At 42.6% G+C, this 15,726-nt stretch overlaps 1 protein-coding gene across 2 annotated transcripts in view; it reads right to left on the reverse strand.

Moving 5' to 3' along the window:
- LNX1 (ligand of numb-protein X 1) overlaps nt 1-15,726 on the reverse strand; it is a 185,317-nt gene that overhangs the window by 19,422 nt on the left and 150,169 nt on the right. For both annotated transcript variants that reach the window (XM_032274174.1, XM_032274175.1), the window contains one exon: nt 239-373. In XM_032274174.1, coding sequence (XP_032130065.1) covers nt 239-373 — 135 coding nt within the window. The remainder of the gene's footprint in view (nt 1-238; nt 374-15,726) is intronic.

Below are 15,726 nucleotides of genomic sequence, written 5' to 3' on the forward strand. Positions count from 1 at the left end.
TGTACGAGGCCTGCATGATTGGGTTTCAAAACGTTCCTGGACCATCCTCTCTCCTGCTTGGATGGGAGACACCTGTTATCTCTTCAAGTCTTAAATATGGGACTTTGGGCTTGTAGTTTTACAAGTCAAAGTGTTGAAGTGAAAAAGTCCAGAGGCGACACTTAGAAATATTAAAGCAAGCAGCCTTCCCAAGAAATAGCTCCTTGCAGGAGCAGGAGACCTGCCCTGGGGGCCTCACCTTGGGAGTGTTGCTCCTCTCCCCTGGCCCTGGGGACCGGTTGCCATTGCTGTTCCAGCCGACTTCCTGAAAGATGTCAGGGCTCCGCTGCCGAACCCGGCGGGACACGACGAGGTGGACACGCCTCTCACTGGCCTGGGCAAGAAGACACAGGCATTACCCACTGTCAGCCTCCATCCACTGCATCCAGCACCAGGGGCTTACAAAGGTCCATTTTGGTTACACCATTTTTTATGGAAAAACATAGTTTCTAGTTTGTCGGGATTTTTTTGTTAATACTCATCTTGTAATTTGTCAAGAGCATGAGAGTTCTCTCCTTTATCCTTAAACCAGGTACTGAATGTTGCTCCAAGGGAAAACCTAGGAAAGGTTTGGTTCCTTCCAATCTTTGAAAAGGAATCATTAGATTCTTTTTTTTTTTTTTTTTTTTTTGAGAGTATCATTCTGTTGCCCAGGCTGGATTGGCCCACTGCAACCTCCACCCCCTCCGCCCCAGGTTCAAGTGATTTTCCTTCCTCAGGCTCCCGAGTAGCTAGGATTACAGGTGCCTGCCACCTCACTAGGCTAATTTTTGGATTTTTAGTAGAGATGGGCTTTCACCATCTTGGCCAGGCTGGTCTTGAACTCCTGACCTCATGATCCACCCACCTCAGCCTCCCAAAGTGCTGGGATTACAGGTGTGAGCCACCACACCCAGCTGCTAATTCATTTTTAATTAATGGTTCTATCACATACAAGCCATGTCCTAAAGTCTCCCAAATAGAATTAGGTGCACAACGTAAAGTAGCAGCCCAAGGCAAAGGTCTAAGATCAATGGTACATGTAAAGAAAAAGAGATGGAGTTAATGGCAGTAACCTGCCACTGCAGGAAGAGAAATCCTGAGCCTGACACTTGCAAATATTTGGGCGCAGAAAAGATTTAGCACTTTAGGAATATGGGGATGACTTCACACATTAATACAGCCTAATCAAAATCCTTTACCTTCAATTTGTAATCACAAAGACATGGAATCAACTTAAGTCCCCATCAACTGATGGGTAGATAAAGAAAATGCAGTATGCATGCATATACCATGGAATACTACTCAGCCACAAAAAAGAATGAAATAATTTCTTTTGCAGCAACTTGGATGGAACTGGAGGCCGTTATTCCAAGCAAAGTAGGAATGGAAAGCCAAATACTGCATGTTTTCACTTGTAAGTGGGAGCTAACTTTCAGGTATGCAAAGGCATACAGAGCGATGTAGTGGACACTGGAGACTCAGAAGAGGGGAGGGGAGGGTGAGTGGGTTGAGGGATGAAAAACTGCCTATTGGGTTCAATGTACACAACTCAGGTGACAGGTACACTAAAATCTCAGACTTCACCACTACACAATGCATCCATGTAACCAAACACCACTTGTATCCCTAAAGCTGATAAAATATAAAACATTTTTAAAACTGCAAGAGTGCTTTGCCTTGATTCTTTATTTTATATGTGCCTATCACTTATTCTGACTGCCAGTTCTGTCTGCTATGTACATTGATATTTAGACAGGCATTCACAACAGCAATTATAATGCTTATTGGAAAGGTCCACTCCACATGACTGATATGGTTTGTATGTGTCCCCAGCCAAACCTCACCTTGAATTGTAGCTCCGATAATTCCCGTGTGTTGACAGAGGGATATGGTGGAAGGTAATTGATTCATGGGAGCGGGTCTTTCCCATGCTGTTCTCATGGTAGTAAGACTCACAAGATCTGATGGTTTTATAAATGGGAGTTCCCCTGCACAAGCTCTCTTACCTGCCACCGGGTAAGACATACCTTCGCTCTTCCTTCATCTTTCACCATGATTGTGAGGCTTCCCTAGCCATGTAAAACTGAGTTCATTAAACCTCTTTCCTTTATAAATTACCCACTCTCTGGTATGTCTTTATTATTTATTAGCAGCATGAGAACAGACTAATACAATGATACATTTACAAACTGTCTTTCTGCCACAGATTAGTTTCACATGTGTCTGATAGTGTGGGTCATTATTCCAGAATTGCTGACCATTGAGATTTCAGAGCTGCAGGTCATTCAGTCTAAATATTAGACCTAAATCTTAAACTCACATAAATAGGTCTCTCTGGCTGCCTAGGCTAAAATAGCCAGCTGACCTCTATCATTTTAGTAAAAGTTGAAAATGAATGAGGTATGGAAGATTTGATTAGAAAGGTTCCCAAGACAAACCTGGTTTAGGGACAAGGGTGATGGAAGAGACAGGAGTAAGGTTTGGTGGCTCCTGTCTTCACCCCATCCCTTGCCCACTCACCACCACAGCAGAGCAGGGGCAGTGACCTGCCAGCCTTCTTCCTACACAGGGATGGGGGGAAAGTCAGGTCATGAAGTGAGGGTACTGAAATTCCATGCTGTTTTCCATTGACTCCAACAATGGGGGTGGAGATATTTGCTTCCTGCCTGCTATAGTCTGAACATGTTTTCCCCAAATTCAAATGTTAAAATCCTAACCCAAAACATGGTGGCATCTGGAGGTAGGACCTTTGGGAGGTGATTAGGTCATGAAGGCAGGTCCCTCCTAAGGGGATTCGTGCCCTTACGAAAGGGGCTGGAGGGAGCTTGTTTGCCCCTCTACCATGTAAGGACAAAGTGAGACAGTGCCATGTGTGAGAAAGTAGCTGTCCCCACACACCAAACCTGCTGGTGTCTTGATCTTTGACTTCTCAACCTCCAGAACTGTGAGACATAAATTTCTATTATTTATAAGCCACTTAGTTGAGTGTATTTTGCTATAGCAGCCCAAATGGACTAAGACACCGCCTTTTCTACATCTTCCTTCCCAGAGCACACAACTCACTTTCCCTCTCAGGAACCAGGACCTTGTTTTAAAAATCTCAAGCAAACATGTTGGGAGGCCAAGGCAGGTGGCTCACTTGAGGTCAGGAGTCCAAGACCAGCCTGGCCAACATGGGGAAACCCTTTCTATACTAAAAATCCAAAAATCATCCTTGGGATGCAAGGCTTGATCAACATACACAAATCAATAAAGGTAATCCATCACAGAAACAGAACCAAAGACAAAGACCACGATTATCTTAATAGATGCAGAGAAGGCCTGACACAAAGTTCAACAGTATTTATGCTAAAAACTCTCCATAAACTAGGTATTAAGGGAACCTATCTCAAAACAATAAGAGTTATTCATGACAAACCCACAGTCAATATCATACTGAATGGGCAAAAACTGGAAGCATTCCCTTTGAAAACTGGCACAAGACAAGGATGCCCTCTCTCACCACTCCTATTCAACACAGTATTGGATGTTCTGGCCAGGGCAATCAGGCAAGAAAGAAATAAAGGTTATTCAATTAGGAAAAGAGGAAGTCAAATTGGCTCTATTTGCAGAGGACATGACTGTATAATTAGAAGACTCCATCATCTCAGCCCAAAATCTCCTTAAGCTGATAAGCAACTTTAGCAAAGTCTCAGGATACAAAAGTCAATGTGCAAAAATAACAAGAATTTCTATATACCAACAACAGACAGAGAGCCAAATCATGAGTGAACTCCCATTCACAATCGCTGCAAAGAGAATAAACTACCTAGGAATATAACTAACAAGGGATGTGAATGATCTCTTCAAAGAGAACTACAAACCACTGCTCAAGAAAATATGAGAGAACACAAATAGTTGGAAAAACATTCCATGCTCATGGTTAGGAAGACTCAATATTGTGAAATGGCCATACTGCTCAAAGTAATTTATAGATTCAACGCTATCCCCATTAAGCTACCATTGACTTTCTTCACAGAATTGGGGAAAACCACCTTAAATTTCATGTGGAACAAAAAAGAGCCCACATAGCCAAGATAATCCTAAGCAAAAAAAAAACAAAGCTGGAGGCATCATGGTACCTGACTGCAAACTATACTACAAGGCTACAGTAATTAAAACAGCATGGCACTGGTACCAATACAGACATACAGACCAATGGAACAGAACAGAGGCCTCAGAAATAATGCCACACATCTACAACCATCTGATCTTTGACAAGCCTGACAAAAACAAGCAATGGGGAAAAGGATTCCCTGTTCAATAAATGGTGTGGGAAAACTGGCTAGCCATATGCAGAAAGCTGAAACTAGATCCCTTTATTACACCTTATACGAAAATTAACTCAGGATGGATTAAAGATTTAAATGTAAGACCTAACACCATAAAAACCCTAGAGAAAACCTAGGCAATACCATTCAGGACACAGGCATGGACAAGGACTTTATGACTAAAACACCAAAAGCAATGGCAACAAAAGCAAAAATTGACAAGTGGGATCTAATTAAACTAAAGAACTTCTGCACAGAAAAAAAAAGTACCTATATCTATATATCTGTATCTACCTCTCTCTCTCTCTCTCTCTCTCTCTCTCTCTCTCTCTATCTCATCAGAATGAACAGGCAACCTACAGAATGGGAGTAAATTTTTGCAATCTACCCATCTGACAAAGCGCTACTATCCAGAATCTATAAAGAACTTAAACAAATTTACAAGAAAAAAAAAACACTCCATCAAAAAGTGGGCCAAGGATATGAACAGACACTTCTCAAAAGAAGACATTTATGCAGCCAAAAAACATGAAAAAAAAAGCTTATCATCACTGGTCATTAGAGAAATGCAAATCAAAACCACACGGAGATACCATCTCAAGCCAGCTAGTATGGTGATCACTGAAAAAAGACAACAGATGCTGGAGAGGATGTGGAGAAACAGAAACGTTTTTACACTGTTGGTGGGAGTATAAATTAGTTCAACCATTGTGGAAGACAGTGTGGCAATTCCTCAGGGATCTAGAACTAGAAATACCATTTGACCCAGCAATCTTATTACTGGTATATACTCAAAGGATTATAAATAATTCCATTATAAAGACACAGGCACACATATGTTCATTGTGGCACTGTTCACAAGAGCAAAGACCTGGAACCAACCCAAATGCCCATCAATGATAGACTAGATAAAGACAAGGTGGCACATATATATACTATGGAATACTATGCAGCCATAAAAAGGATGAGCTCATGTTCTTTGCAGAGACATGGATGACGTTGGAAACCGCCATTCTCAGCAAACACAAGAACTGAAAACCAAACACCACATGTTCTCACTCATAAGTGGGTGCTGAATAATGAGAACACATGGACAGAGAGAGGAGAACATCACACACCGGGGCTGTCAGGTGATAGGGGTCTAGGGGAGGGATAGCAAGAGGGTGGAGGGCTAGGGAAGAGATAGCATTAGGAGAAATACCTAATGTAGATGGTGGAGTGATGAATGCAGCAAACCACCATGGCACGTGTATGCCTATGTAACAAACCTGCATGTTCTACACATGTACCCCAAAACTTAAAGTATAATTAAAAAATAAATGAATAAAATAAAAATACAAAAATCAGCTGGGCATGGTGGCAGGCACCTGTAATCCCAGCTACTTTGGAGGCTGCAGCAGGAAAATTGCTTGAACCCAGGGGTGGAGGTTGCAGTGAGCTGAGATTGTGCCACTGCACTCCAGCCTGAGTGACAAAGCAAGACTCTGTCTCAAAAAACAAACAAAAATGAAGCAAAACAAAACAAACTTAAATAAAAACCACCCACCAATGAAACCAAATCCCTTATGGTTGTCTGACACTGACCAGTCCAAATCTTCATGACTTTGCATTCTTAAGATAACACTTCTTCTCAGGGCTCTTTTGAAACTTAGGGGATCAAGATCTGGGTGGCTGTGAATTAAATGAACTTTTAGAGACAACTGCTAAGGCACAGTAAGAATGTCCATTGTAACATCACAATGGATGATTGACCAGGTAAGTTGATTCATTTCACAAACACTAGAAAATCCTACTGAGAAGAACCTAAAAAAGAAGTTGGAGTCCTCTGCCCATGCCCTTCACACAAAGCCCGGCCATCACTTCTGATCTTCCCAGCCAAGGCTAACGTCTCCTGCCTTTGCTCTCCTGTCTATCTTGAATTCCCTGGTGTTTCTCATCACATATAAAGCCTGTGTCTGAACAGAACAAAAACAAAAAGCCCAGGAAACAATCGTGAAGAAAGCCGACATGAAGAACGATGCAATTAGCCAACTAAACCCATTTCTTGGAAGAGTATTTTGTAATAACTGTGTCCTTCTTTGTACTATAAGCCTCCCCTCTAGATAAGATTACCTTTGAGAACTCTCTAAAGCAGAAATTACTAAAAGATAAGAAGTGGTGAACATTCAGGTCAAAACCCCAATTACTGAGCTCGAATTTGCTCTCTTAGGGGAAAATCCGATGTTTTGAAGAATCCCAGCAGCATGTCCGTAGGCCTGCAAATTGCATCACGTTCATTTTGGATGAGGAGCAGCCATATGATCTAAGCACCTCATAAGAATTGAGAAAATTTTAGACTTACATATCGAATCAACTTGCCAGGCAAAATCCAAATTGCCAAGGAGAGGCCTAGAAGTACGATTTAATTCACATTTTCGAGCACAAATTTCTCACTGGATTTTCAAATGCTGGCTTTGGTATTAAGTTGTTGGCAGGAATATCACAACAATAAATAACTCTGGTATCAATTTACTTGGAGAGAAATTCTTTGCAAGACTGGATCTGTGGCTCTTACCAGCCACCCTGTAAACTGCTCCAAGGAAGATTTTGTTTGATGCACTTTTGTAGTGTTTGAAGATTTAAGGTAGAAATGAGCTAATATGCTTGTCCTGGCTTTAACTCCTATCAGCAGCAGCTGGATTCAGTGTAGAAAATTAGCCCCTTGCACCAGAGAATCTTTCCACCGGCATGAATGTGGTGTGAGTGTGAGGAGGGGGAACACGGGGGAGACACAGAAAGATGAATGAGAAAATGGCAGACACTTGTTTATTTCACACCCACATGATACATGCCAAGAAAGTGGACACAGTAGATCTGTCATTCCAGCAAGCAAGGAATAGCTTACTGCAAGAAAGAGGTAAGATGGCTTCTCTCTTGCATCTCTTAGGATGTTGCAATTTGGGCAAAAGGATGGTTTAACAATTGTGGCTACCTGCATTAGAAGACACAGCTTTAAGTTTCCTCTCCCTCAGGCATCCTAGACTGTGATCTAGGCAAATTCTGGACACACTGGTTACAATCTGCATAGCTTGGCTGCTGGATCATATTATCCTTTCTCTCCCAAGAGCCCAAGCACTAGACTCCCTCTTTCTTTTCCGCCCTAGGCCGGTTCACCCCTCTTTAGGAAACTTGGTGGTCCCCTGCTCCTGGGAGGGCAGCATATTGATGCCAAACTTAGTAAAGACACCTGATTGGCAGAGCGCCCTACAGCCCAGAGCTCCTGGGCTCAAATGACCCTCCTGCCTCAGCCTCCTGAGTAGCTGGGACTACAGGCATGCCACAGTGCCGGCATCCCTCTCTTTTCTGCAGGTTAAGGGGAAGGGGTTCTGGTGCCATCCGTATTCTCACCTGTGGATGTTAGCTTATTGGCAGCCTCCTGACAAGCACTCTGTCCCCAAGGCTGATCTATGCCTGCCCTGGGCCAGACACCACACTGGGAACCTTGAGGACATGATTCCTGCCCTCCTGGAATGTTTCCTACTTCAGGGACAGTCAAGGTGGGAGTGCCATTAGAGAGAAATAGGGACTACGCTGAAGGGTCTCCAGAGGTAGGACCAATAGGAACCATCTAATATTCAGAGAAAAAAAAAGAATTAAAACTGAGTAGCGTTTGTATAGAAAGACTTGCTATCTGTTGTTTTAATGACTGCTTTTCTCTGTTCTTTTGAGATTTGACTCAAAACAGCCAATCATATTTATATGATAGAACTAAGTATTTTGCAGAGCTGTACACTGGAGCACAGGGCATCTTTCTACTGACTGGGTGTCGCATGAGTCCACACAGTGACTATGAGGGCCAGTGATACCTCCAGGGAGAGCACGAGTTGGTCAAGCACCTGTTCTCATCCAGCCAAAGGCTTCACCTGCTCATTAGCAGAGAACGATTAGAGTCAAGCCAAATGCATAACATTTGCTGCCTTTTTGACATATAGGTATATGCTTAAGTAAAATGTATTATAAACTATATAAAATTCACTGGGTTCATTTATTATTGTGTTTCTTGTATTCGTTTTATAAAGTTTCGAGTTAAGAAAGTTAAGTGTTGGCTGGGCACAATGGCTCACGCCTATAATCCCAGCACTTTGGGAGGCCAGTGCAGGTGGATCACCTGAGGTCGGGAGTTTGAATCCAGCCTGATCAACATGGAGAAACCCCATCTCTACTAAAAACACAAAATTAGGCAGGCGTGGCAGCTCATGCCTGTAATCGCAGCTACTCGGGAGGCTGAGACAGGAGAATCGCTTGGACCCGGGAAGTGGAGGCTGCAATGAGCCAAGATTGCACCATTGTACTCCAGTCTGGGCAATAAGAGTGAAACTCTCAAAAAAATAAAAATAAATAAAGAGTTGCCACCCTCTCCCCACAATGCCGCAGGGTATTATTCTATATATACACTTGGAAGGAGACTCCAAACCGACTGCTGGGCATCAGGACTGTGTTGTTCAGCATAGGCAGACCATGTACATAGCTCCCATTATAGGCTAGCCTTGGTCCACAGGAGACTCATGCCTGATTGCACAGGCCCCTTGTTACGGAGACAGGTGAGAGCTGTAATGCTACTGATAACTACATAAGCTGCTTATAGAGCTCAACTTCTAGGGCTTCATCATCAACTTCATCATCAACATATTTTACATTAACATCATATCTGAATAATCACCTCTTTAGAAAAAATCACCCTGCATTCCTCACTGGTTTCTTTTCCAAGCATCTCAGAATGAGACAGTTTGGCTTTAAATGATTTTCAGCATATACTTGTGGGGATGGCTCTTTCTATACCGTCTGCGGTTGCCCCATTTTAGAATCCCTTCCAGCAACTGTTCAAGTATCATTTGCAGTGAATCCATCTTGTGCTCACAAAGCCCTGGGAAATTGTGAAGGCACCGGTTCCATAAAATTAGAAAGTCACAGACACACGAGTGATGTGAGACATCATCTCATCCAACATTTTCTCTATAGCCTATAAAATAATCCTATTTCCCTACACATTCCTTGCCATGTTGTCAACGCAGCTCATGCTTCAATACCCTCAATGACAGGGAGCTCATTGTGTCCCCAGGCAGCACAGGCCATTTTTAGACAGCGTTAATCACAATGTTTGTCCTTAGACTGAACTTAAATTTGCCATCCTATTGCCTGCCCATGGATCTAGTTATGCCCAGTAGGGCAACCCCACAACAATTTCCCTGTGGCAGCCCTATTTGAAGATCAATTTTATTGTCCTCTCTTAGCTATTTCCCTTTCCAGGTCACCTATTCCTAGTTTTTCTCAACATTTAATATGTTTTCAAATCATCTCAAAAACATGGTAAGTTCTGGACTTGCTGTAATAAAGTTTTGTGTGTACACATGCAGAATAGAGCCCAGAAGATGAGTCCTGGTCTGCCCAGTACAGAGTAGGGTCTTTTTGTTGATGAGCCAACTGCACTGAGGACCTCCTTAGTGGTGTTTCCATTTTGCCATTCGTACAAGCCTAGGGGATTGTCTCTGTGCTCTATGAATCCAAAAACTCGGTAGATTCCTGTCTTTACCTATGGATTAATTGAAAGGTGACAAGGAGGTATTCAGGACTACACTATAGAAAAAATTATAGCAGAGCAGCCTACCCCTGAGACCACATGATGGCACACAGACCTTACATGACAATACAGACAACTGGAAGCATCAGAAAATCAAATGACATGCTAGAAAAATATCAAAGTCATCAGTCATTCCTGTCAATGTCTCAATGTATTTCACAACAAGGTATGAAAACAGAATCCTGCCCCTTCCCCTCGTTCCAGTGAACAAAAGAACTTCCAGGGAAAATAATTCTTCCCACTGAGCAACAAGTTGGAGGCTCCAGAAACCTAACTCTAGAATGAATGGATGGTGTACTCTAAGTTGATATTTTGTATAAAATGAGTTTGGTCAGAGCACATCTCATCTGCGTTGATTTGTTTGCCATGGAAACTTCAGCCCCCAGCACAGTGCCTGGTATATTAAAAAGCTTACGAGTATCTTCTGCGGGAGAGGTGCTAGCTCGCTCAATGAGCTAAAAGCAACCAGTCTGGCCAAGGAGAGAAGAAATTAAGGAGGGTTTGAAGAAACATAGTAAATAGGATCTTAAGATTTGATCAGCGTAGAAAAGGAGAATTAGGGCAACAATACGGTTTATTTTTCCCAGTAGACTATATAGCTCCATGTTCACCCTTATGTTCCCAGAAGCATATATCTTTAGATGCAAAGACATTAATGATAATATAGATGGTGACTTCTATGGGGTCATAAAGATGTCAGTGACAAAGTCAAGACAAGGATTTAGTTCTTGATTCTCTGAATCTGCTGGTAGCTGAGTCAGTAAAATGACTCAACATCCTTGCCTCAGACACCATTTCTTTTACAGTATCTAGAAGTTACTCTCATGATTATGTTCTATGAAAATATGCATTTGGGGGGGAATATTTGGGTTAGAGGAAGGGTAGTGAAGTTTCAAGATCCCCTAATATTTGCAGTGTATAGCTGCACATACTGTTCACTCATGAAATTCTAAGTTGAAAACCTGCACAGTTTACCAAGTCGTACACTTCATCAAGAATGCATAAAATTTACAGCCCTACATAAAAATCATTTGGACTTAGAGAATTCAGCTCAAGAAGATTAAAAAAGAATCTATGTATAATGAAGTCTATGTGCATTAAATTTACCACAAAACCAGGGTAAGACAATTTAAGTAGAGATTTAATTCCAGATTAGGTACACTTATATATTAAAAAAATAGATCTATCAGGTTTTATTTCACTGGTGATTCTTACTGCCTCCAGGGGACTTGAATGTTTATAGTACCACAAAAGTTCTACCTTTTTTGCAGGTATACAGCAGAATTCATGAGCTGGAATTATGTATTTAAAATACATTTAGGTAATGTGAGTAGTCCATTATTTGCTTTGTGGTTCTGTCTGAAGGTCTATCTCACTTAAAAAATAAAAAGTTTGAAGAGCCTGTTGTCAAATGTTCTTTGATGAAATTAGTTCTCATTTAAATATTGATTCATATGAGGAAAAAACAATTACACACATGCCAGTATTGATGAAAACCCCTACTTATCATCATCTCTACAAATGGCTTTGAATATTTTCGGTTTCTGCATCAAGTCTGGAATAGCCTTGATGCAGAAAAGGCTGGAAAAGCCTTAAGAGGGACATTCAAATTTGAATCTTTGGTCCGTTATTTCTTTGTTCTGTTATCTTAGCTGTGACATCAGACAGTTCCAAAAAGCTGTCTCTTTCATACAGTTATTCCAGTCATGATGCCCAGAACACTTGAGAAACTGACAACGGAGAAAAATAAGATTGTACTTAGTCGCTACAAAAGTCATTGGCACCGTATTTGAGGTTTCCATCTCCATAAGGACTTTCTTCTTAAAAGGACCTGGCAAACCCAGGCTTCTGCTGAGTAAGCCGAGGTTAGAGCTGAACATATGTAAAGCCAGTCGAATATAAAACAGTTGTGGTTTCTCTGTAATAACTCTTCCCTGAAATAACGCAGAAAAAAGCTGAATGTGGGGTACTGTGGGAGAGAACATGACCAAAAAAACATGTTGTCTGGGAATTTCTTTGTAAGGCAGATGTGATTCATAGAGTAGACATGCAAAGGCAACATAGCCAAGGATTGGTTAGAAATTTGAGTCTCAACCTTTGAAGGGTACTTAGTTTAAACCCCTCAGCCTGGTGTGTGTTACAAATATCACATAAATAAAATCTACTCTTCAGAAACAACATGCGATTGCTTAGCTGGGTTTTTCCAGCATTCCGTGTTTTCCACTTCTTTTTCAACTAGCTTTGCTCCCATTTTTTTTTTTTAAAAAGGGTTTTCCTGCTTATAGAGCATGTTGGCTTTGTTTAGTAAGCAAAAGAATCTTTTAGGAAGTCCCAGTGTTAGGCAAGATTTTATTTCACAAATTAACTTTCTTAGGGAAAAAATGATTTTTGCTCCTGTTATTAATCTACAAAATCAGAGCGCCATATGTAGTCAAAACTTTTCCAAATGACATAATAAGTGTTTTTCTTTTGCCTATTGTGAAGTATATTTGGCAAACATTATCTCCAAAATGTGAGCTGCACTGATTGACCTCCAGAGGGAGTTAACAAGGGTAACATGAAAAAATACTGGTGGTCACCTAAAAAGCTAGTTTTCAAAGTGAGAAAAAAAAATTATGCTAAGAATATAGTTTCTTCATAAAGAAATACAATGGACTCTCCCTTTTCCATGTGTAAATGTTTTCATAAACATGGTCTATTTTCTCTTCTCATTCATTGCCTGGCTAAAGCCACTGCCTAATACCGACTTGGTTGTTTTGAGATCGAAGGCAGGAATACATTCCAAGCTCTATGAGGCCAGGAGCTGTGCCAACCTAGTTCACCATGGTACCACACACCTCTTGGCACAAAGAAGTTGCTCAGTCAATAATTACTGAACAAATTCAGGGGGACAAAGAGCAGATATGATACATGAAGGCAGATTTGGTGCTTCTTTGGTAAATAGTTTGATAACCAATCCCTAGGAGATAAAGTTAATGTATAAAATCTATTTTAGATACACATAGATGTTCATAATTTGACTCCACTTACTCATTTGGCAAATATTTATCAAGTGCCTGCTACTGCCAGGCATTGCTTTAAGCGCTGAGGATACTTTTTCTTTTTTTTTTTTTTTTGAGACGGAATTTCACTTTTTTTTGCCCAGGCTGGAGTACAATGGCATGATCTTGGTTCACTGCAATCCCTGCCTCCCAGTTTCAAGCAATTCTTCTGCCTCAGTCTCCCAAATAGCTGGGATTACAGGCATGCGCCATCACCCCTGGCTAATTTTGTATTTTTAGTAGAGATGGGATTTTACCATGTTGGCCAAGCTGGTCTCAAATTCCTGATCTCAAGTGATCCACCCACCTTGGCCTCCCAAAGTGCTGGAATTACAGGCATGAGCCGCTGTGGCTGGCTGAGGATACAACACTTTACTGTACTATCTGGCAGGTAATATTGATTGGTAGGAATTGAAGCGTATTATAGTATATATATGCAGAAGTGGACACAATTCTAAGTAGGACTGAGAGTGAAGAGCTCCCTGCGGAGGTGACAGTTGAGGGGAGACCTGAATGAATTATGGAAATGCAGCAAACAGATACTTAGAAGATTCTTCCGGGCAGAGGAACAGCAAGAATGTCAGCCCTGAGGCAGAAATGCTCTTCAGAGCAACAAAAAGGCAATGTGGCACATGGTTAAATGTGGGGAGAATACTAGGCATTCTCTTCTGTAACAAATGAGGTTGGAGAGAGAACAGAAGGCCAGGCGATGGCAGGTCATAGTAAGGATGTCTCAGGCATCCTCACTGGAGGGGCCTGGTAGAGCTCATTCTCTCTGCTGTGTGGGGAGCAGGAGGGAGATGATCAAGTGCAGAAGTCAGGAGGCCAGCAAAGAGGCTCTGGCCATCACCCAGACCAGGCCAAAATGGGTTGGGGGAGGGACGGTGAGGAGAGTCAAGGTTCTTTTTGGCTCAAGTCACTGGGTAAAGAGCGGTGCCATTTTTACAGATGGGGAATGACCTAGGGGAGAGCAGGTTGGGTGGGCAAGGGGTGGAATGAAGAGGAGCCAAGGGTTCAGTTTTGGACAAGAAGTTTGAGATGTCTCTGCCATATCCACAGGAAGATACGATGCAGGCATCTGGAGGTGAAAGTGTGATTAGAGGAGAAGGTGGGGCAGCCACATGAACTTGGGAATAGATGGCATACACCTCGGAAAGAAAATTTTTTTTTTTTTTTTTTTTTTTGTGAGATGAAGTCTTGCTCTGTCCCCAGGCTGGAGTGCAGTGGCACAATCTTGGCTCACTGCAAACTCTGCCTTCCCAGTTCAAGCAATTCTCCTGCCTCAGCCTCCCAAGTAGCTGGAATTACAGGTACCTGCCACCACACCTGGCTAATTTTGTATTTTTAGTAGAGATGGGGTTTCACCATGTTGGCCAGGCTGGTCTTGAACTACTGACCTCATGATCCACCAGACTCATTCTCCCAAAGTGCTGGGATTACAGGTGTGAGCCACTGCGCTTGGCCAGAAAATGCCTCTTCTAACTCTGGTTTTGTTTCCTACCTGCTCTGCAGGGCACGAGCTCGAGCCCTCTTGGGCAGATGAGCATCCATGGGGACCAGGTGCCACCTCGGAACTGGGACACCACCAAAGGCTACAGCTCAGGAGCTGAGGTACCACGTGTGCTTTCTGCCCTGGTGGGCAGAGGGAGAAGGAGAGGTCCACGTGCACCCTCTGCCTCAGGCTGCCCAGGTCTACAACGACAGTAATACTGTCCAACACTTGGTCGTCTTTCAAGAAGAGGGATAAGTTACTGCATAGGACAGTGAAGAGAGTTGTCAGCACCCGGAGGAATCACATAACCAGATCTCAGGTGCAGGCAAGTTTATCTGTGTTTAGGCGATCAAGTCCTTGAGGGCAAGCAGTCTTTTGAATCACCCTGTGTGGAATTTGATGCAGGGCTCAGTCAGTTACTGCTGCTGACTTACTGCCTATTTTCCAAGCATGAAGACTTCAGTCACTAAGTGGAAGCCGACATAGACTTGCTGGATAATTGAGAATGCTTCTTAAGGTAAGGCCTCTGGACTTTGCCCTTCTCCTTTCAGCTCTCCACTGCCTTAAAGAGATCCTTCTAGAAGATCATGCCATTTCCTTTCCAAAACCCTTCCAAGGATGCCCCCATGGCTTTGGGATAAAGTCCGAGGTCCTCAGCATGGCTCTCAATATTTCACGTGATCTGTGTCTTGCCTCCTCCATGGCTGCTTTTTAAAATACACACCCCAAGCTCCAGGTATTATTTACTATTTCCCTAATAGGACAATTTGGTTTGCCTGTGTCCCCACCCAACTCCCATAATTCCCACAAGTTGTGGGAGGGACCCAGTGGGAGATAATTGAATCATGGGGGTATTTTCCCCCACACTGTTCTCGTGGTAGTAAGTCTCACGAGATCTGATGGTTTTGTAAGGGCTTCCCCTTTTGCTTGACCCTCATTCTCTCCTGCCTGCTGCCATGTAAGACTGATCTTTCACCTTCTGCCATGATTGTGAGGCTTCCCCAGTCACGTGGAACTGTGGTTCCATTAAATCTCATTTTCTTTTTAAGTTACCCAGTCTTGGGTATGTCTTTATCAGTGGCATGAGAATGGACTAACATGTGGGCTATTAAGGAAATGCTCTTTTGTCTCGTGTCTCCTTAGAGTGACCCTTGCTGGGTTGTCCACCTGGAGAACTTTGGCTCATTCCTCAAGCCCCAAGTTCAAGCTCTTCTTCCTCTGAGGAATTCATAGGCCCGGCCAAGC

Source organism: Sapajus apella, unplaced genomic scaffold (genome assembly GCF_009761245.1).
Source record: "Sapajus apella isolate SASKATOON/1434 unplaced genomic scaffold, GSC_monkey_1.0 scaffold5, whole genome shotgun sequence".
Classification (NCBI taxonomy): Eukaryota; Metazoa; Chordata; class Mammalia; order Primates; family Cebidae; genus Sapajus; species Sapajus apella.